Genomic DNA, 20,850 nt, shown 5'->3' with positions numbered 1-20,850 from the left:
GGTCAAAGCCCTATCGAGGAACCTTTGTTTGGAGGTTTCTCCGACATTCGTATACAGTTTTTCTTCTTTTTTTTTAAGCAAAAGCACAAATAAGAGTTTGTATTAACAGAAAATATCAACATTTTGGGTTATTTCAATATTTTATAAGTAGCCATGTATTCAGTGGGATAATGTGCAGCAAAGAGGTTATTTTTGAGATATTGGTAGCTTCCCATTCCACTCACTGGAGATTTCGTTCCGATTTCCACTTGTTTACTGTAGATTATTAGAAATAAATTGATGACCCAGTTCATAAATTAATAATTGATAGAATAAAATACATTTAGTGTACACCAGGATACGGCTATGATTCTGAAACTATGCAATCAATAAATACATTCTAGGAATTCATTGGTGGAAGCAAGAGACAGTCCCTATGGGGGGTCAATGGGCCCTGTGGCTTGTTGATTGCAGAAACCAGCGGCTCCTCAGCTGAGATATTCTTTTTGGCACAACACCCTTTCTTTTATTAAATACTTTTGATTTTAACTTTCAATCCAAGATGTCTTCTGTCTGTCCGGAGTTTCTCCAACAAACATCTGCCAAATGTCCAAATGTATTATTTATGTTGTATAAACAGAGTTCAGATGGATCCTACCAAGTATTTTTCTACCACTCAACAAGAAGTGTTTTCCATACGGTGACACATTTCCCTCTAAGACTTTTTAAATATGCAGCGCTGTCCCCACCGGTAATGCTGGGAAATCACTCGTCTCCCCGGCAGTGACAGCGGGAAAGGAGGCCATTGTTGTTGTGTTCTGCAGTTTAGGGATCTCCACAGAGGTGTAATGAGTTTAATAATTCATAAGTTGTGGATTAAATTTTGCTTTAAAACCCTTTCATAAGTTTTCTGGCTGGCTGCTCATCCGCACACACACACACACAAACAAATACACTCACACACACAGACATGAACAGCCTCGGGCAGCGCTGACTGATATCCAAAAGGATTTAGGCACCAGACGTACACCTGCACCGGTGCACGGGCACCTAAACAGACAAACAAAACGTCTGTGTGTACAAGCACAAGACAGACACGCACCGCTACCCAAACAGGACACGCACACGCGCACACACATGCACACACGGAAACCTGAGACATAAGGAACGCTCGAGGCAACTCGGTAACTTGATGTGGACAAAACTGTCTAAAGGTTCCCCAGGAGGTCCTTACGTTGAGATCGCTGCAGCGTTTGGGGTTTCCCTTCTCCTCTGAAGGAGCTGAAGGTCTCCCGGTCAATCATTTGACTGCGATTAGGCTAATGACTGCTTACCCAATAGGTAGCGTTATGGACAGGGCATCAGACTCGGCGGGAGCAGAATGTGGCACGGGAACTATTTGTTCTGTAATTGAAAGTTTCTTCCGGACCACGACACCATGACCCTCCGAACAATTTGCACTTTTTGGGTACCGCGTGAAACAAACATCTGTAGTAATTCTTGTCACGGTGTGGTTCACTGCCTGTCTTATTTTGTAGTTTTCTTCCACTCGTGTCCCCGCGTAACTTCACTTCCTGCCTGGTCCTGTCATCCCCTGTGATTGTCTGATTGTTTCCACCTGTGTCCAATCACCTGCACCTCGCTAGTGTATTTAAGCCGTGTGTGTTGTTTGTCACTTGTGGCGGCATTGTCTATCGTCCTGGATGTTCCCTGTCTATCGTCCTGGATGTTCCCTGTCTATCGTCCTGGATGTTCCCTGTCTATCGGCCTGGATGTTCCCTGTCTATCAGCCTGGATGTTCCCTGTCTATCGTCCCGGATGTTCCCTGTCTATCGTCCTGGATGTTCCCTGTCTATCGTCCCGGATGTTCCCTGTCTATCGTCCTGGATGTTCCTCGTCCCTGCCTGCCTTTTTCCCCCTGGTACTTGTATGTGTTTTTGCCCATTGGCCTTTTGCTTTGTTGGAGTTTATGACTATTAAATTCTTGTTGTTGAAGAACTCTGCATTTGAGTCCTGCCTTCCCACGCATCCCTGACAATTCTAACCCAAACAAAAATCTTTTCCTAAAACTAATTTAGGAAATGACTCCACTTCATTTATGTCCTTATTAGTAAAGAGTTTATGGTCGCAATCTCTAGTTTCAAGTCTTCTTCAACAACAGCATGATGTTCATTTGGTAAATTATGGTCCACTTAGAGTCAAATAGACCATAAAGCAGGGGACGCTTTAGGGCGGGGCTACACGCTGATTGACAGCTCTCTACCTCCAGGAGAGACAAATCATCTTCCTTCCGAGTTGTAGTAACTACGTGTGCAGCGTCCTACGCCGGTTGCACGCGGTTGTGGGTGAAGATTTAGAACATCCAGCCTCACACGGAAACAGCTGGGGGGCCTTTGAGTGTGCGCGCATGCATGAAGGGAATACTAACAGACACGACTCGGAGGGGGAGCGCAGGCTTTCCTTAAGCTTCCAACAAATCCCCTACACAAACACGCACACAGTACACAGACACACACAGAGACAAGATGAGGACGCACTGTCGTCACCTGAGGACAATCGGCAGAGTGAAAGTACTCCCTCCTTATTATCTCCCAACATACAGAGGCAGTGCTGAGCGTATCTCACGGCAAGAAGCCACGGCCCACAATGCACCTTGCTAGGAGAGCAATGTTCTCCTGTTAAGAAGAACGAGGCGTAAAACAGACAGAACACATTAAAGATGAGAATCAGTGAAGGAGGAGGTGGGGGGGGCACCTGCCTGCAGCTGGCTCTATGCACACCTCATTTCAATGCTCCCTCCTCCCAACCCTCCAAAAGATGCTCCAAGTGAACTGCAATCTCACCGCACACACGGTGTGGCTTGGCTTTTGTTATATGGCTGCACAACATATTGGAGTCTTATCAACATAGCAATACCGCAAAGTTCCAACCGCAAGAGGAGCAATATTCCTCAAAGGGGGGATGTCAGTTGCTAAATGAGGATCGGTTCCATTGAAACCTGCAAAAGATAATGCGCCGTAGTTTGCAGGTGTCCAACGTGAGGTTGTTTTGGTTGGAAACGCACAAAAAATGCAATTTAAGATTTTAAAGTAACCTATTTATGAAGATAGGTTGGACCATTAAATGTCAAATGTGCTGCAGAGATCATCTATACACTTCTCTGTTCACTTCGCGTCTCTGTTTGGTAATAAGCGCAGCACACCGGGTCGCTCGCAGACAGGAAGCAGGCCAGAGAGACACACACAGACACACACGAAAGGAAGTAATACATGATGCCTACGCACACACACACACACACACAAACACACAGCTTGCATGTCATTTTAAACATGTTCATGAGTCGTATCATATAACAGTGTGACAAGTGAGGAGGACAAATAGCCAGAGAATTTCATTTTGAAACATTCATCACAGCGGTTTGCATCCTTGTTCCTATTAGAAAATGATTTATAGTATTGGAGTTATTATTTATTAATTGAGTTGCTGTTGGTAAAGACATCTGCGGGTTATAATTTATCTTTGATTCTTCCTTCTAGAATAACATGAAGAAAAGAAGCCTCCAGTGAGCTCCTGAGGGAAAGCGTTGCTTCCTACAGAAACGTTTGTCCTCATCGATCGTGAAGCTCCAGGAGGACGAGTCGATGAAATATGTTCCTTAGAACATGCCTCCGATCACTCTGTCACCCCCTTATTATTATCTTCTGCCTCTCGAAACAAGTGTGCAGAATGCGTGTTGCCGTGTCTCGGGGAGGATTCCAGCTGTCATGGTTGAAAAAGAAGCTATTTAATTACACATGGAGTGACCCCCCCCCCCAAACCTCCTCTCTGCCATGTCAAATAAATAACATCACACAGCAGTACTCGCCCACACGGTTCACAAACGCTCACTTCACGATGAGCAGAGCGTACAATGACCCGGTTGTTTTATTTTGTTTTTTGTCCAGATTAGCACCAAAGAAGTATCTTATTAAAATATTCCATGATTCAGAAGCCTCGTCGTCATCTGTGGGTTCTTCTTAAAATCTGATCTTAATCCACGACACACAGTCCCTGTTTCCGTTAAATAACAGTATTCAAGTGTAATCTGGAAATTAACTGAATGTTAAATGTTCCCTGTCAGTGTTTTATTGTTAATTAATGTTAATGTGTGCTTGGAATTTAACTCCTTCATATGATTTGTTTGGTTAATCTACAGCGATCGTATTCTACAAAATCCTTAGATGTACAATATACGGTAACGTTTACCAAGATGTAAAAAGTACAATGTGTACCTCTAAGATGTGGAAGTAAGTAGTAAAGTACAATTACCTACAATTTGTACAGTACAATACTTGAGTCAATGTACTCTCTGAAGAGGGAATTAAAACTACACTTGAGTTTCTGCACAGAGAGCAGCAGCAGTCTTTCTCTCCTGAACGTCAAAGAGCGTTTCATCTGTCAGCAAATCATTACGACGAGTTTTAATACGACCCAGAGGAGGTGTTTAAAAAAAGAAATCTCCAAATTGTGAAAAACAAAAAAGCCTCAGTGAAAATCTGCGAGGCTGCAACAAACCAAATGAATGTCCAGAGGGTACAAGCACTGCACAATGGAACATTAACATAACAATGCTGCCTATTTACGACGCTCTGTTGAGTTAAAATACATAATGATGAGCGGTACAGGGGGGGGGGGCTGTGGGCGGAAGTGAAGCAGGCCAAAGAAAGAAATACACAGCAAGTACTCAGATACACAAAAGGAAACAGAGGACTCACTCAGCCCGTTTCACCGCGCTGAATGAGGCGTTTAAAGCCACAATCATCCGAGTATTCAGCCTGACAGGCGGCACCTGTTTGTCCAAGCTGAGATACTGAGTGAACGAATTACTGTAAAACCTGCAGTTACTTTGGGCTTAAATTACACTCACAAACAAATTCATTATTTTCCGTGTTTGAGTACATGTTTGAGAACCAGCTGTTACAGGAAATTACCTTATGACAATTCTAAAGGGCTTATTTTGAACTTAAATTTAACAACAACAACTCCACTATTGACACAATTTCTAAACATGTGTTGACGCCCACGCTCGCCGCAAGGCGTTTGACTGCGGTCATCACGATGCCTGAGGAGAGAAGATGTGTGATTTGCTATTGTCTGCCACAGCGGTGGCACACAGTGCGTATGCATGGATGCAATTGTCGCACTAACACACACACACACACACACACACACACACACACACACACACACACACACACACACACACACATAGATGCATACTGTATGTACCACGGAATTATGAACCACACCGTGCATCAATGTGTGCGCTGGTGTTTGTGTGTCTCTCATTGGAAAAAAGAGGAAAACATGTCCAGTGACAAATAAATAGAAGAGACACACAATTATGCAGAGAAACTCTGCGCCCCCCACCGCTCAAATGGCGTCCTTATCCAGCAACACACGCGAGCGCTCACCCACACGCGTAGAGCGGCTTTGGAAGGAACAAGCCGTAATTAGTACGCTTAATAGCTTCTCTGTTGTGGTTAATTGCAGCCTGTGTGGATGTGGCTGCAGGGTGGGCAAGAGGGGGGGGGGGGGGGGGGGGTCGTCATCGGCCCCTTTGCCTCTAATGATCTTACGCAGTTGTTTCCCTTTGTATCCTCGCTTTACTTCTTTTCTCTCCAAGCTTTTTGTGGTGTAAAACATCAACAACTCAGCCTCGCATCATGTAGTGTAAAACAACTTGAAGCAGCGATCCAAGAAACAATGGAAAACAATGGGACTCATTAACCAAATACAGCGTGCAAAGTAGCGGGGAAAAAAGCAATGCAACATAACTCAGTGTGAAGCGGCGCAAAGTGAAGCGGTGCAAAGTGAAGCGGTGCAATGAGAAGCGGTGCAATGAGAAGCGGCGCAATGAGAAGCGGCGCAATGAGAAGCGGCGCAATGAGAAGCGGCGCAATGAGAAGAGATGCAATGTGAAGCGGCGCAATGTGAAGCGGCGCAATGAGAAGCGGCGCAATGTGAAGCGGCGCAATGAGAAGCGGCGCAATGAGAAGAGATGCAATGTGAAGCGGCGCAATGTGAAGCGGAGCAATGTGAAGCGGCGCAATGAGAAGCGGCGAATGAGAAGCGGCGCAATAAGAAGCGGCGCAATGTGAAGCGGAGCAATGAGAAGCGGCGCAATGTGAAGCGGCGCAATGTGAAGCGGAGCAATGTGAAGCGGCGCAATGTGAAGCGGCGCAATAAGAAGCGGCGCAATGTGAAGCGGAGCAATGAGAAGCGGCGCAATGTGAAGCGGAGCAATGTGAAGCGGTGCAATGAGAAGCGGTGCAATAAGAAGCGGTGCAATGAGAAGCGGTGCAATAAGAAGCGGTGCAATGTAACGCAATTCTTCGCCCTGAATATGCTGCAAGCAGACCTCTACACAACGTTAAGTAATCTAACATAACGCAACGCAACAGAAAGCCAGCCAGCAGATTGCAGTGCAGAGGAATCTTATGAACGTATTCCAAACCAAACAGCATCTTTTCCAAACCCGAACATGTAGTTTTGTTTGAATCCCAGAAGTAAATTGCGTGTTCTCGCTTCGGGGGGGTAAAGCACAGTTTGTCTCGGACTGAACAAAACATGCTTTTAATGACATTCTAACCGGGTTGGGAACTGTATTTTTCTTTTCAAATCTCAGACACATAAAACCCCCCACTAAATCCTTTAAAACAAAGAGAGAAGAGGAGGAAACAGCTCGCCAGGTATAAAAAACACATCAACAACTCCTTTGAAGTTACAGTTGTAGATATTCCCGATGCCAACACCCCGACATGACGCTCGGTCCGCTCCGATGCCGAGGTCGAGCGGAGGCTGGCGGGCGGATGAAAGGGTGAAAATGAGAGATGTGGGGCTTCCAGGTGACGAGGTTCGAATGTATACGACTGAGAAAGACGAAGACACAGAGAAGTTTGTATTTCTGTGAACATGTCACTTTGAATATAATATGTGCAATAATCCTTCCGCTGCTGCGTTCACATGCGTGCGTGTGCGTGTGCTCATCCCACCGCCTGCAGGATTATGGTTGCAGCGTGCTGTGCTGAAACGCGGTTTGTAGAGACAACTGCACAGCTGATGATAACATCCCAACGCGGTCGCGGCAGCAGCAGTCGCCATTAACCGCTCAGCGCGGTCAGCGCCGAGGTGCTCAGGGAACCAAGCGAATCGGCAGAAAGCCGCGGCGGCCATAAAGGAATAAATACGAAAACTTGCTCGTCATTCATTTACACACAATCTCGCCTCCATTTCCTGTGCTCATTACTTTAATGCCGCTGAAAAGAGCCCGTCGATATGAGAAACCACACATTCAAGACGCCGCAAATCGTCGACTTGTGATTCGGCCGACTTTTCTCTTCCTCACAACCGCCTGCTTTCCCAAATTGATCCCTCATGAGGACAAAGCCAAAGTGCAGCGGCGGTTTAACAGAGCGTGCAGTGAGAGGGGAAACCTAAAAGAGGAGATATGAAGCAGCTCCCTGAGCTCTCTGCAACTTAGCTGCTCTCTGAGGCCTTTGAAGAGCATCCAGCTCCCACAATGCCCTTTGGTGCATGAAACAGGATGGAGCTCACCTCATTAATACCCCTGACGCATCCCTCTTACTCTGCTGTTACTCTGCTGGTACGGTGTATTATGAAGGCGATAATCGGGTTTTCTGGCGTCATATTTGTTTGGAGTCTAGACGACGGAGGTGTGTAGAATACTTTGAGCCAAGAGGAGCAGCACTGGGGAGGAGTACGGAGTCCCCGAAGGGCCATGAAGCTGCAAAACAAGTTGTTTTGTGGGATACAGCAATTAATTGGAGAGAAATCAGATGAGATTCCTTTTTGGAGCCTGATCCAAGCTTCTATTTGGTTATTCTCCTGCTTTCTGTTCAACCCGATGGTTTCGGCTTTCTGCAGCTGTAGCTCGTGAGTTCCATTAAAGGAATAAGCAGCTTTGCAATTTTTCCCCACAAGACGATATTTCTTCAAACAATTTCTCATCCTAAAAATAAAACTGTCACATGTCCCAACGTCCCTCCTCAGACCACAGAACATGACGGTAGACAGCAAGTTCTACTTATTAGATCCATCTATTGTGTTATAGATCTGTGCCTCTGTGTGTGTGTGTGTGTGTGTGTGTGTGTGTGTGTGTGTGTGTGAGAGGGGGGGTAACGTGTAACGAGCGTGTTTAACAAAGCCGTGGTGTGAGTGTTGGAATTGGCCACATGGGACGATGCGTCGTGTTTTGCTGTGTGTGGTGCGATGTGCAAATATCGCAACCCTTCAAATTAACAGCAAAGGAGGCCACAAACCGGCGGGCCGTTCGTAGACTTTTATTTTGAAAGGTAGCGCTTATGAGCTCTAAAGCCCGACCTAATGGAAGGTGTTCTGGTCAGCGAACCGTTGGTCGCCGTGGCAGCAAAGGTTAAACCCCGATGCTGCCACCAGCTCACCGTCGCCCCTGGCAACACGGCTGGTTAGCGACGTGGCTGGTTAGCGACGCGGCTGGTTAGCGACGAGGTTCGTTAGCGATGAGGTTTGTTAGACCTCATTTGCTGAATTCAAGTTGCTACTGAAGGTGGATTTCCTGTTCTTCTTGTGTCACTTGTTTTCTGATAAACCGTAATTTCAAGTTTAAATCCTCCAGGAAAAACAATAAAGCTCTCTCACTTCAACAAAGTAGAGCAGTAAGCGGCCTTAGTGTTTCTTCCCGCGCACGAGCAGATAGAAGCTATTGGTGGAAGCAGCAGTGGCAGCTGGTCTGTGCCACAGGAGTCCTCTCACATATGGAAGTTCAACAGGGACCAAATTAAAGTCTCTCCATCTCTACAGCAGCAGATCAGCAGACATGAAACCACAATGAGCGTCGTACATTTCCTTTGAACACGTGGACTCTGTAAGACTCGTGGGTCATTGGACCCAGACGAGCCTGGTTCCGGTTCAGGACATTCAGCCTCCATGTGGTGAGCGGTGGGAGCTTTGCGTCGCCGTGTTCAGTCTGTTGGATCTGGACCTGTAACCTGTGGGTTTGTGCAATCCAGCAACGAAGCCTCGAATTTTGGACGTTGTAGCGCAAAATACAGCTCAGGTAATGGCTGTGACCTGTCAATCACAGAGTAGCCCCGCCCTAAAGCACACTACGCTTTATGTCGGCTCTAAATGTGCCATCATTTACTAAATGCACATCATGCCGTATTGAAGAAGAGACCATAAACTCGTGTTTACGATGTTTACTGAGGGAATAAATGGAGACATTGTCTCACGGACGTCTTTTTGGTGCTTGAGTAGTTGTCCCCGGTGAACACTTTAAGACACTCCACTCAGAGGAAAATGTGATTTGCCCGGTTGGATTCAGGCTGCTTGACTTTTCTCTGACGCGTTACTGACGTGGAGGATCACAGCATCGAAAAAGTAAAAAAAAAAGACCAATAAATAAATGTTGACAGAAAACCGCTGTACTTTATGATCTAGCAAAGACCTTATTGCCATCATCTCTCTACAACAGCTAATGTAATAATGTGATAACTTTGGCTCTTAACCAACACGTGGCAGTCTCTTCACCCACAGTAAGACCCATTAAACACAGACGCAAGAAAAGACTAAATATATCATCGTTTTCCAGAGTCCATGAGGGTTGATTTGAGAAATTTAAAAAGAAAAAATGCCACCAGAAGACATTTTAACTTCTGCAGAACGGCAAAAACATGTTGAAAGGACAGATGCTTTCTGAGAGCCGTAGTTCCAAATCACCAAAAACCGTGGACGCTTTACACCAATGAACGAATAATTAAAGGAAGAATTTCCCTCACCGACGCTGTTTGCCCCAAAGTCCCTCCTCAGACCACAGAACATGACGGCAGACATCGAGTTCCACTTATCAGAGCCACGTCCACGGAGAGAGACGAGGAGACGAGGAGACACGGGGAGAGACGTGGACTGCCGAGTGCTCAGGGAACACTGTGGCGATGATGAGAGACGACTGGCGCTTACGTTAGGACCGCTCAACCCCCCAGAGAGAGAGAGAGAGGGAGGGAGGGAGGGAGGGCATCCGTGTGTGGGGGAGGAGGAGGCAGGCAAAAGAAATGTTGAGAATTAATGTGGAAAGTGAGAGACAAAAAGATGAAAGGAGAGTGTTTATTTTTAAAAAGAGAGAGAGAGAGAGAGAGAGAGGGAGAGGGAGGGAGAGAGAGAGAGACCCCTGATGCTGTTTGTTGAGTCTCCTCATTACCTGTGCAGTGCTGAGGGGGTTAATGTGCAGTTATTCTAACATGAGTCAATGCAGAACGCGCTTCCTCTGCACTGACCGCACGACGACCCATCACATCCGCCACAGAGCGGGGGGGGGCGGGGCTTACTGTGACTGACAAGCGACATGGAGACGGCCTCCGTCCAAGAAACCCGAGCGACCACCGGGTGACGCCACTTCCGTCGCATCTGTAAATATCTTAATACTCTAGATAATATAATATAAAGTATCCGTAATATCAAATGTTATTGTGTCACAGACACCCGACGGGGGGGCGGGACTCGGAGAACAGGTGGTTACTCGCCATGAGTCCATCGGCCATCGGCGATGCTGCTGCAGGGAAGCAACTTCTCCCACACGGACCTCGACCAACGTCTGACTACGGTTGTTTTCATATTTTGTGCGTTAGCAGTGAAATGTGAGTTCAAATCAACTGAAATACAGCGGAGTTTGTGTGGCTGATGTTCGCCCATCTGTCTCACAGCAACACAGCGAATTTTATCCTTCAAATCTGAATTATTATACTTTACATTTCCATCTCGCACAACTTACTTTTTCTAGCAGTATTCTACATTAAGGTTGTCGCAATAGCGTCATTTATTTATATAACGGTAAAGAAACGTAGAGAGCGAGAAAGAGAGAGAGAGGAAGGCCCACAAGCTGGATCGGGGGGGAGGACACAAAAAGAAGGCGGTGGATGTCTAAAAGCATTTCAGAAAGAGTGTGTGTGTGTGTGTGTGTGTGTGTGTGTGTGTGTGTGTGAAGGGACAAACGGAGTGTGTGGAGATTAGAGAGAGAGAGGGGGGGAGAGAGGGGGGGGGGGAGAGAGGGGGAGAGAGGGGGGGAGAGAGGATTGACTGGTTCCACACATCCTCCTCCTGCGGCGTCTTTGCATTTACATTTTGCTGACTCTTTTTTTACCCTCAAACGCACCGCCAGCTTCTTCCACTGAACGTTTTACGAGACAAGCGACCAGAAAACAGATTTGATTAAAAACTATCTAGTAAATTCAAAGTTTCCTCTTGCTTGTTTCTGACAAAGCCCAGTGTGTGAAACATGGTTGATGGCTTCTTGTTGCTGATCATCAATGATCCACATTGGCAGACTCAGTTTGTTTATAGATCTTTTATAAAAAACATTTCAGCTATTCCTAATGCTATCTTTTAGCTTTAAGTCATTTGTAGTTGGTTTTCCTTCTGCATAATAAACACACAACCCAAATCATTTAAAGATAAATCAAAAAGCTGTAAACATCTCATAATATCTCTAATATTGATTCATGTTCTCCTTCAAACATTTGGATTTATTCATTTTTCAGCCACACTAGATTTTAAGAGATGACATCATGACATTATAATCAGAAACTGAACAGAGCATGAACGTGACTGCTGACACACACACACACACACACACACACACACACACACACACATACGGCCTAATGTTTCTCTCTCATGGTGAGTTCATGGTGCTCGCCCGCGCTGCCTGACCTAAATTCCTCCCCATCTTCAGGTCAGCAGAGGTTGTGAGTCACCCGGCGGGTCGATGCCGGCGGGCAAACTGACTTTACGCCCTTTTGACTCGTTAAATGATCAGTCGGGTTTTCTTTTTTTAGACGTTTTCTTTCATTTAAGCCATAAATACACAACAGTATCTTCCTTTGTCCTGCCGACATAATGAAATAACATACAAGGACCTCAGCATATAAACAAGCATATGTTATTAGTGAAACAGCTTAACGTATCATCCACACAGCGTCGTTTTTATCCGTTTTAAATCACTTTTAGTCAAATGCCTCTGTGTTATATTCATATGGGGAAGCATGTGGAGCCCAGGTGACCCTGTTTGAGGACTCGCTCCCCTGACATGTGGAACGACACAATACTCACACACAGTCAAAGGTTTTCTCATCACCAGGATGATTTTCTAGATTAACACCCCCCCCCCTGTCTTCACAACCACTCTAAAAAACAAGACAATCAGGGAAACAAGAGGAAAGAAAAGAGGAGAAAAGTGCGAGTGGTGTCTGGCAGGTTGGACTAATCTTTCCGTACAGTGGGAGAACGTGGCTGCTGGAATACAACACAGTGTTTGGAGACGGAAAAATACACTTTCATCTGCCAATATTTGAAGCATCACATTTTAAATAAATGTAATAGGATGTGTTTTCTGATCCCTCCGTTGTTTTCCATTTCAAAGTCACGACTACGCTCGTCCCTTTGATTAGAAACGTCTTTTGAGTTGCACAGAGAGATGACTACTCAAAAACCTCCTTTTGTCTCTTTCATTTTGAAAGTTATCGTGTTGTGGCCCAAATAACTAAAGAAACCGCATAGAAATAAAACTCATTGCACTTCTGATATCGGCTATACGTGATACATCAATGAAATCTTACCAAGGTTCTGCTTGAACCTTATTCTGAATCCCCTGAAAAGTCTACAGCTGTGAAGCAAACTCAGATATGATCTTCCATGTAGTGGAAGTATTTCTGCGTGCGGTCATCAGAGATAAGAAACACCATTTGCTTCTTTTCAGGTTTCCACATGTACGTGAAGACGCGCTCAGAGCAGACAAACAAACTCAGGACCCACAAAAGTGTCTCAAAACCTGCGTTCTCTGTAGTGACCAGCAGACTCCTCTGGTCCCATAGACGTCTATGAGAAAATGACCCTCGATTTATTCCCTCAGTAAACATTGTAGACATGAGCTTATGGTCTCAGTCTCTAGTTTCAAGTCTTCTTCAACACCGGATGATGCTCATTTAGTAAATGATGGTCCATTTAGAGTCAGACAGACAATACGTCCTATAGTTTTTCATTAAACTTTTGTTTCCATTGTCCATATGACACAACAACTATTCCATCCAAGCTACACATGCAGGACTATAACCAGATATACGCATAGTCACAGGTAACAGATAACACCTCTACAGCTTGTAGTCTTATTGAACAGAGGAAACTAATGAAGGCAAAAGATGGAAAAAGGTGAGTATTTATTTCTGTAACAAGACACACGGACACACACACACACACACACACACACACACACGGACACACACATCAGACAAGGCAGCAGGGAAGTGAAGTTGTCAGAGGTGGATGGAAAGTCACAGCTGGACTATTGAGACCAGAAAAAACCTCACTTACTGCTCCTAAAACTCTTTGTGCTGAGAAAGATTAGCTCCTGCGTTTGTGTGTCTGTGTGTGTGTGAGTCTACGTGTGCATCGTTCTAATGTTTGTGCTTCCCTGCCACCGCTTCATTAAGTGTGTTCTTGCCACGAATCTGTGCATTTTTCGGTGACGGGTCGGTAAAGTAAAAGAAAAAAAGGTTTAAGATGGAGAGAGGGGAAGAGGGGGGTGGATGGAGGCAAAATAAGCAATCAGGAAAACGAATCATTTCAGCTGGCTCCACACACACACACACACACACACACACACACACACACACACACACACACACACACACACACTTGTGATCACATTTCATGTTGTACATGGTCAGAGTTTTTCTCATCTCGTCTCTTCCTCTCCTCACCCCGACTCCCCCCTTCTTTCTCTCCCCCGCTCGAGTTTCAAGTGCAAATGAATCCTCACTCCGAGGATTATGGGTAAGTACTTTGAAGTGGCAAATGATGGCCTCCTGTGGGGCGGCGCAGGAAACATGCGTGCACAACAGAACGGCACAACACAGACACAGGCGCGTGCGCACACACACACGCGTGCACTTTTACATATGGTGCACGCACATGTCTGGACGAGGAAAGACGAAGCTAACGCACACAAACACACAAAGATCAGTGGTCTGATCCGCACACACGCACTCATGTGCGCTCCACGAGTCAGAGAACACCTGGCGTTCTCCTCGTGGTTTGAATAAACTTCATTCTAAATGAGATAAAACCTCAATAACATTAGATGTGAACCGTAGCGAGGAAAAGGTCAAATGCATGCGACTATATGCAGACGATACTCTATACTTGGCTGGTGAGATGCAATGTATTGAGTTGAAAAGTAAATATGTATCTTCATTGTTGTATATGGCAGTATTCCTTTATTACAACAGTTTGAGAAATAAACCACCAGGTGGACCAACATGGAGACTAAAAATGGATTTTCTGCAGGTTTTGTGTTCGTCTCCTTCTAACATATTTCAGTAATATGCGAAATGGCGACAACGAAAATTTGTTCGGCTGGTTCCATCTCATCCTCTCTGTAATTCCCTCTGCTTCCTTCTCTCTGAGTCGATGCCTCCCCCTGCCGGGCGTCCTCGTCCCATCACTCCGCGAGACCGACGAGGACAAACTCAGACTCAAAAACGTTCCACCGCGCGAAGGAAATAAAACAGTGAAGTGAGACAGGAAGAGAGAAGAGAGGAAGTCAGACATGAGGACCAATCGGTGGAGGAGGGAGCCGAAGGAAGGAAATTGAAAAAATACCAAATAGACTCCTCCTATAATAATCAAATTACGCTATAGTCACTATATCTTTCCTTCTCAGATCTTGAGGACCGTCGATCCGATCTACTTCCAAGTTGGCGGCTGAGTACCTGAGAACACATTCAGAGCACAACAATTCTGGTATTCATTTTAAAGACCCATTCATTTCTCCACTATCAAGGACCAAAAACCCAACAAGCAACACCGGGAGGAATCTTTCATCCTAAGTAACACCAAATAAAGTAGATGGAAGAGACATTCGGACAAAGGGAGAGAAATGAACCAAACCCACAAAATGGAGATATTATGAAACCAATCTGAGTCTATTCATCATTCATCTGAGAGCTGAAAACAGCTTCAACGCCTGGTGGCGTTACGACCACGAGTTCAGCCAGTCGCTCGGTGCAGGAAACGGCAATCTAACAATGTGACGGGACAAAGGACCCAAAAGGAACCAAAGGGAGGATTTAAATCTGTTCCAACAGATGTATTGTAAACTAACGATCTTCAGAGAAATTGGAAATAATTGGGTAAAGTCCATGGTGAGGTTGTGTTGTCCCGCCCTCAGACAAAGCAGGACAGAGAGGACAATGAAAGCGTAGTCCTGCCTTTGTTAGACGTATATGTAATTATATATATATGCAGGAATAAAGACACACAGAGATGGAAACAAGGAAACATGCTGGAAGACCAATTTAGCTCCAGAGTCAAAAAAAATGAAAGCGGCAGCAAATTTGTGACATTTGTGAGAAGAAGAAGATGTGCAGACGGAAATGAGACGGAGCCGGAAGAGACGGAGGAGCGGGTGCAAATCAGCAGCTTTCTGCCTTCGCCCAGTTTGAAATGCAAATGTACCTGAAATGTGCTTTGTGCTCTTCCTCGGTGGAATCACAGCTCCTCTCCTTTAAGCAGCTCGCCTACCTGTCGGTCCTCTCATACCCCCCCACCCCACCACCCCCCCCCGCACCCCCCTTCTGCTGGATTCAGGCTGCCAGGTTTATGTTACACAAATCAGTGGGTCTTGTTGTTCGCCTGGATTCAACACGATGGAGCGATAACGAGGCAAAGAGAGCGCTGGTTTTCTATTCATTAGTACCGATGGCGAGTGGGCGGAGCCTGTTTCCACCCTTCAGTTTCACCTTTCTGAGAAGAACTAAACGCTGGATGAGAGATTTCTATCAACTTGTGAGGAAAACACACTGTGAACGGGTTAAAGAACAAGGACAACATGCAGAAGACACTCATTGTCTTCCTCTTAAGGACGCCGCTCTCTTCAACACAACAGTTTTAGTGAATATTATGCTACTTTGATATATATGCTATAATTATAAGTCGTGGTTATGCTGTAAACGTCCAACTCTTCAGTTCTTATGGCCCCAAACATAAACAACTACTTATTATTTGTAATGAAATATGTACAAACTCTCCTGAGGTTTTGCCATAAGAGGGATGTTGTTGACTATAAAATCCTTTTCTAAATAAGCTGATATCTATTGTGTTACCTACATAATAGGAACAGTTCACAGTAGTTTAAGTCCTCTGCTCCTCTGTCTCTGTCTTGTTATTGCATTCTCTTTATAAATATTCTTTTTTAACCCGTCCTGACACATTGAGGCCAGTATACCAACAGCCTCTGTCTCTCATTGTCTTTGTCCCTCTCTCTCCTCACGGACTTATTTGGCTTTTTTTATTTAGAAAGGCCAAAGCATATTTTTTGTGAGTGGATCTGGAAAGTGTTCGCCGTGGCCTTTATCTGCGTCTCCTCCGTTCTTCACCCCAACCTGTCACCATTGGACTCTTTTTTCTGGCTCCTTCTTATTCCCCAAAGGGTGTGTTGTCTCTTGTCTCATTTATTCCCCCCTCTGCATGTCCTCAATGGCCTTTTGATTTATCTTTGTGTTATTGTGTCTCGAAGCTTTCCTCTTAATCGCTCTTTCTCGCCCCGGTTTAATTATCTGTAAATCCCTCATTCTTTGGCTCGTTCTCTTTAAACGAGCATCGCGGCTGCTGATCAGAAAGCTGAAGTGTGGGAAAGTCTCACAGGCCGGTTCCTCCAATCATACGTCTCAACGTGATGGTGTAGGAGAGGCCATCGTAGTCCTTGTCTGTCACTCTGACCTCATACTTCTGTGGAGCTTCTGAAACCTGCTGGTTTAGTTTGGAGGTTTCTCATCTCCTCGTTCTGTCTGCTTTATCTTTCCTGTTGCCCTCTTTTCTTTTTTACCCTGATCTCTGTTGAGCTTCACTCGGCTGAACGCTGCACCGCTTCCTGCTTCTTCCCTTCATCACGTTCGTCTCTTCTCCATTTCTGCCTCAGTCAGTGCCTGACTCCCCCTCCCCTCACCCCTCTCTCCCCCTCCCCTCATCCCTCTCTCTCACCCCTCATCCCTCACTCCCCCTCCCCTCATCCCTCTCTCTCACTCCTCATCCCTCTCTCTCACTCCTCATCCCTCACTCCCCCTCCCCTCATCCCTCACTCCCCCTCCCCTCATCCCTCTCACCCCCTCCCCTCATCCCTCTCCCACTCCCCTCATCCCTCTCTCTCACTCCCCTCATCCCTCTCTCTCACTCCTCATCCCTCACTCCCCCTCCCCTCATCCCTCACTCCCCCTCCCCTCATCCCTCTCTCCCACTCCCCTCATCCCTCTCCCACTCCCCTCATCCCTCTCTCTCACTCCCCTCATCCCTCTCTCTCACCCCTCATCCCTCACTCCCCCCCCCTCACCCCTCTCTCTCACTCCCCTCATCCCTCTCTCTCACTCCCCTCATCCCTCTCTCCCCCTCCCTTTTCCTTCTCTTTGCTGGAGGTATAAATAGGACTCCTAATAAAATACTAATTAATCTCTGGTGACAAAATCAAAGAAACACATCTGCATTGCTGAGAGGAGCGATGGAGGAAAGGAAAAGGGGAAGACAGGAAGAGGAGGGGGGGGTAAGGAGAGGGAAATGCAACGAGGTTAATGATAATGAGAAGGAAAAAGAGTGCAGGACCGAGTCAAATGTTTGAGGATGTTCTGAGAAGATACGACTTTTAAATGACATATAAGAATAAATTGTGACGGAGAGTGAGGGACGAGTGGGAGATTGTTGCTCTACAGACGAAGAAAAAAGGGGAGATTGATGTGTAACGTCATTAAAAGATGTGATGGAGTGAAGAAGAAGTTTCAAACTCCTGAAAAGGATTAATGTAAAAAAAAGAAAGAAATCTGCATAACTTTGTCATATATTAATCATCTCAGCTCAGGTTTCAGCCGGTTGGACAGCGACTCAGTATCAGTTCCTTCTGCTGAATCATTCAGTCCTCGCAGTCAAAACACATCATTCTACTCATCGCTTCAGGAAAGAAGTCCCTCCTCTACGCATTATTCATGCAAAACTGTAGAATCCTGGGGAGATCAATTCCAAACGTTCAAATCTCACATGTTTGCCAACATATTTATGATTATGGGTCACTGCTGCATTCAAAGATGAACCTGTTTGTCCCTTGAAGGTCCAAGAACTGAAAGTCTTCAGCCAAAAGTACCGAACGAATACAGACTGATTATTTGGTGAAAACACTTAATAAGGACGGACTTTAGGGACTTTGGTAGCAAACATTTTTCAGAATCTATTGACAGAAATAGAATATAATATGGCTTCATTAGTGAAATCTGAAACAGGAATCACTGTGTTTCCTCAGCTTACAGCACGCTGGTCTCATCCAGCAACAATTAAAACGTTATATCATCCCAGGAAATGAACTTGCTTCCTGTAAAGATCAAAGAAAAAAGATCTTGTGTGATGTCATACGAAGCGTGAGAAGATACGCCGCTTGAGTCCATTCCACCCAGTGGGACACAAGTCCTCTGCAGGGAGACCGAAACGGACAAATCCAGGAGAGATCTCGGTGATGTAATGAAAGTGCTGAAGAATCACCTTCTCATCTCAACAAACCGCTTCCCTCCACGATAGGAAGTAAAAGTCAGAATGATGACGATGGTAATACACCCCATGCATGAAATTAGACCAAAAGTCTGGTTGGACTCTTTCAGAGGACATCAGGCGTCCAGAAGAAGCAGCTCGCCTCCGGAGGGCCACATCCATTCCCTCAGGTTGGGAGCGCGACGGGTTTCACTTCACAGGTCCTGGAATTACTGAGCTTCAGAGAGACTTTCACTCGCTGGATAAAAAGAAGTCACAGCCCACCTGTGGCCCCCGCAGCACCAAAATCAGAGCCACCGCACGAACCGTCACCGGCTTCCTGCACAACGAGGGGAGGCACTCGGGGGGTTTTCACTCCGAACAAAGGAACATTTCTCACTCGGAGCGGCACGCCGCCATGAAGGAAAAGTCGCTTCAAGTTCCTCATGTCCGCAGGGGAACAACTACCCGCAGCTGACCTTCTGAACGCAATCGTGACCTCTGACCTCCCTGTAGGGAGAGCGAAGGAAAAGAAACGCACGCTCTGGGTTTTATCATCTACATTACAGTGCATGTGTTTGTTTAAATGCTATTTAATAAAAACCCATTATTATGATGTTTGCTCACGGGTGATTCTCCGTTGCTGAAGTTGCACATAAAGTGATTGTGGAAGTCACAGTTATTTTTATTGCAGTGAAATGTGAGCTGTCAGAGGTTTCTCTGCTTTCTGGAGACATGAGAGGCTTTGGAAATTTACTGACACGGTAAAACTGTGACACACATATTAAACACCAGACAGAGGCAGCAAATATGAGAATTATGTCCTCCACAGCTTTACCCCCCCCCCCCCCCCCCCCCCTGCAGTGCGGCCTGACCGCCGACAGGCGGCGTTTTGTCCCCATTTGCAGACTTCTCCACTGCGTCTCCAGGCTTCAAAAGTATTAGATCCCCAAAGCATAAATAAATGAGAGGAAGAGGGAGACGGGGAAGAACCGCACACCTCTATGGCTGAAACACGGACGCCTCGTGCACGCAGTCAGGAGGATTATTTAAAAAAAAGACTAAATTTACATGAAATAGTGAAGGTGAGGAAAGAAACTGATTTGAGGCCACTTTTAATGATCTGTTAGTTCCCAAAGAAACATCACGTTTCCAGAAAAAAGAAACCCAGAGTCATTATGAAAAGGTACTGATCCATTTAAAAACCAATTGCCCCACTACTGTGTGAGGAATAACCATTAAAACACAACTAGTGCTGCTGGAACTCGCAATCAATTCAATTCATTCCATAACGTCATTTAATTAATCACAATTTAAGAACAACCAGAAATATACTTAAAAAAACAAATGCAGCTTTTTCCTTAGAATAAAACATACCAAGGACCAATGAGCTCTAAAGGTCCAACCCCCACGGTTCCCACAGATGAAGCAAAGAATATTTTAGAGGGCTAAAATTATTAAAAGAAAAAATATACTGAATCACAGCGAACAAACAACCAACACAACATTCATATTATATTACTGATGTGATGAACCCACGGCACCAGCAGCCCCCCTCCCGACGCAACTCATCCGGCACTTCAAAGTGAGAACCAAGGGGGGGGGGATTTATCACAAACATCCAACTAACAACAACAATACTAATAATACTCAGGAGTCATTTCTAAGGATGTGTTTACCTTTCTGCAGCAGCCTTCTTTTCAGTATGGCCTGAAGAAAAAGCATCTTGCCCCCCCACACGGCTCCAGACTGGATGTCTGATTCTCCTCATGGAAGAGCAGAGGAGGAAGAGGGAGGCACAACTTGTGTCTGCATGCGCGCCTCCCTCCCGCTCTCTCTCTCTCTCTCTCTCCCTTACTCTCTCAAATGCCCCCCCTCCTCCCCCCTCTCGCCTCCCCACCTGAAGACACCAGCTGAACTAAGTGTGTTTTCTTAACGCTCACAGAAATCAGAGTCCATCTCAGTAATGGACTTTAATCACTCTGTTCTCAGTCTGCTTGTGTTCTGACACATCTGATATTCCTGTTTCCCCGTCTTCTCCTCCTCGTTTTCTTCGTGGGTTAATTTAATTACAGGATTCTCTCTCTCTCTCCCTTTCTTGCCCTCGCAGTTTCTATCCTGATTAAGCAAAAAAAAATATATAGCTGAAAGCCTTCGGGACTTTTGATGACCTAGTTTTTCCTTCTCCTTTTGCTTGAGAGTCTGTGTCTTGTGGGGCTGTATTTGTGTAGTATATATGTGTATGTGTGTATGTGTACGTGTATGTGTGTGTGTGGGGGG

General features: G+C 45.6%; 1 protein-coding gene across 10 annotated transcripts in view; it reads right to left on the bottom strand.

Annotated features, from left to right (window-relative positions):
* The window catches only part of grip2b (glutamate receptor interacting protein 2b), a 112,799-nt gene that overhangs the window by 25,262 nt on the left and 66,687 nt on the right, over positions 1 to 20,850 (bottom strand). For 2 of the 10 annotated variants that reach the window (XM_078092693.1, XM_078092694.1), the window contains exon 1: positions 20,250 to 20,375. The exons of 6 other annotated variants lie outside the window; for them this stretch is intronic. In XM_078092693.1, coding sequence (XP_077948819.1) covers positions 20,250 to 20,295 — 46 coding nt within the window. In that variant the 5' untranslated portion in view covers positions 20,296 to 20,375. Of the gene's footprint in view, positions 1 to 9,797; positions 9,956 to 20,249; positions 20,376 to 20,850 lie in introns of those variants that run through there. 2 more of the 10 variants (XM_040204965.2, XM_078092691.1) reach the window with 1 other exon arrangement.

The sequence above is a fragment of the Gasterosteus aculeatus genome, chromosome 17, assembly GCF_964276395.1.
Source record: "Gasterosteus aculeatus chromosome 17, fGasAcu3.hap1.1, whole genome shotgun sequence".
Taxonomy (NCBI): domain Eukaryota; kingdom Metazoa; phylum Chordata; class Actinopteri; order Perciformes; family Gasterosteidae; genus Gasterosteus; species Gasterosteus aculeatus.
The sequence above is the reverse complement of the archived record's forward strand: the minus strand, read 5'-3'. Positions and strand labels throughout refer to the sequence as shown.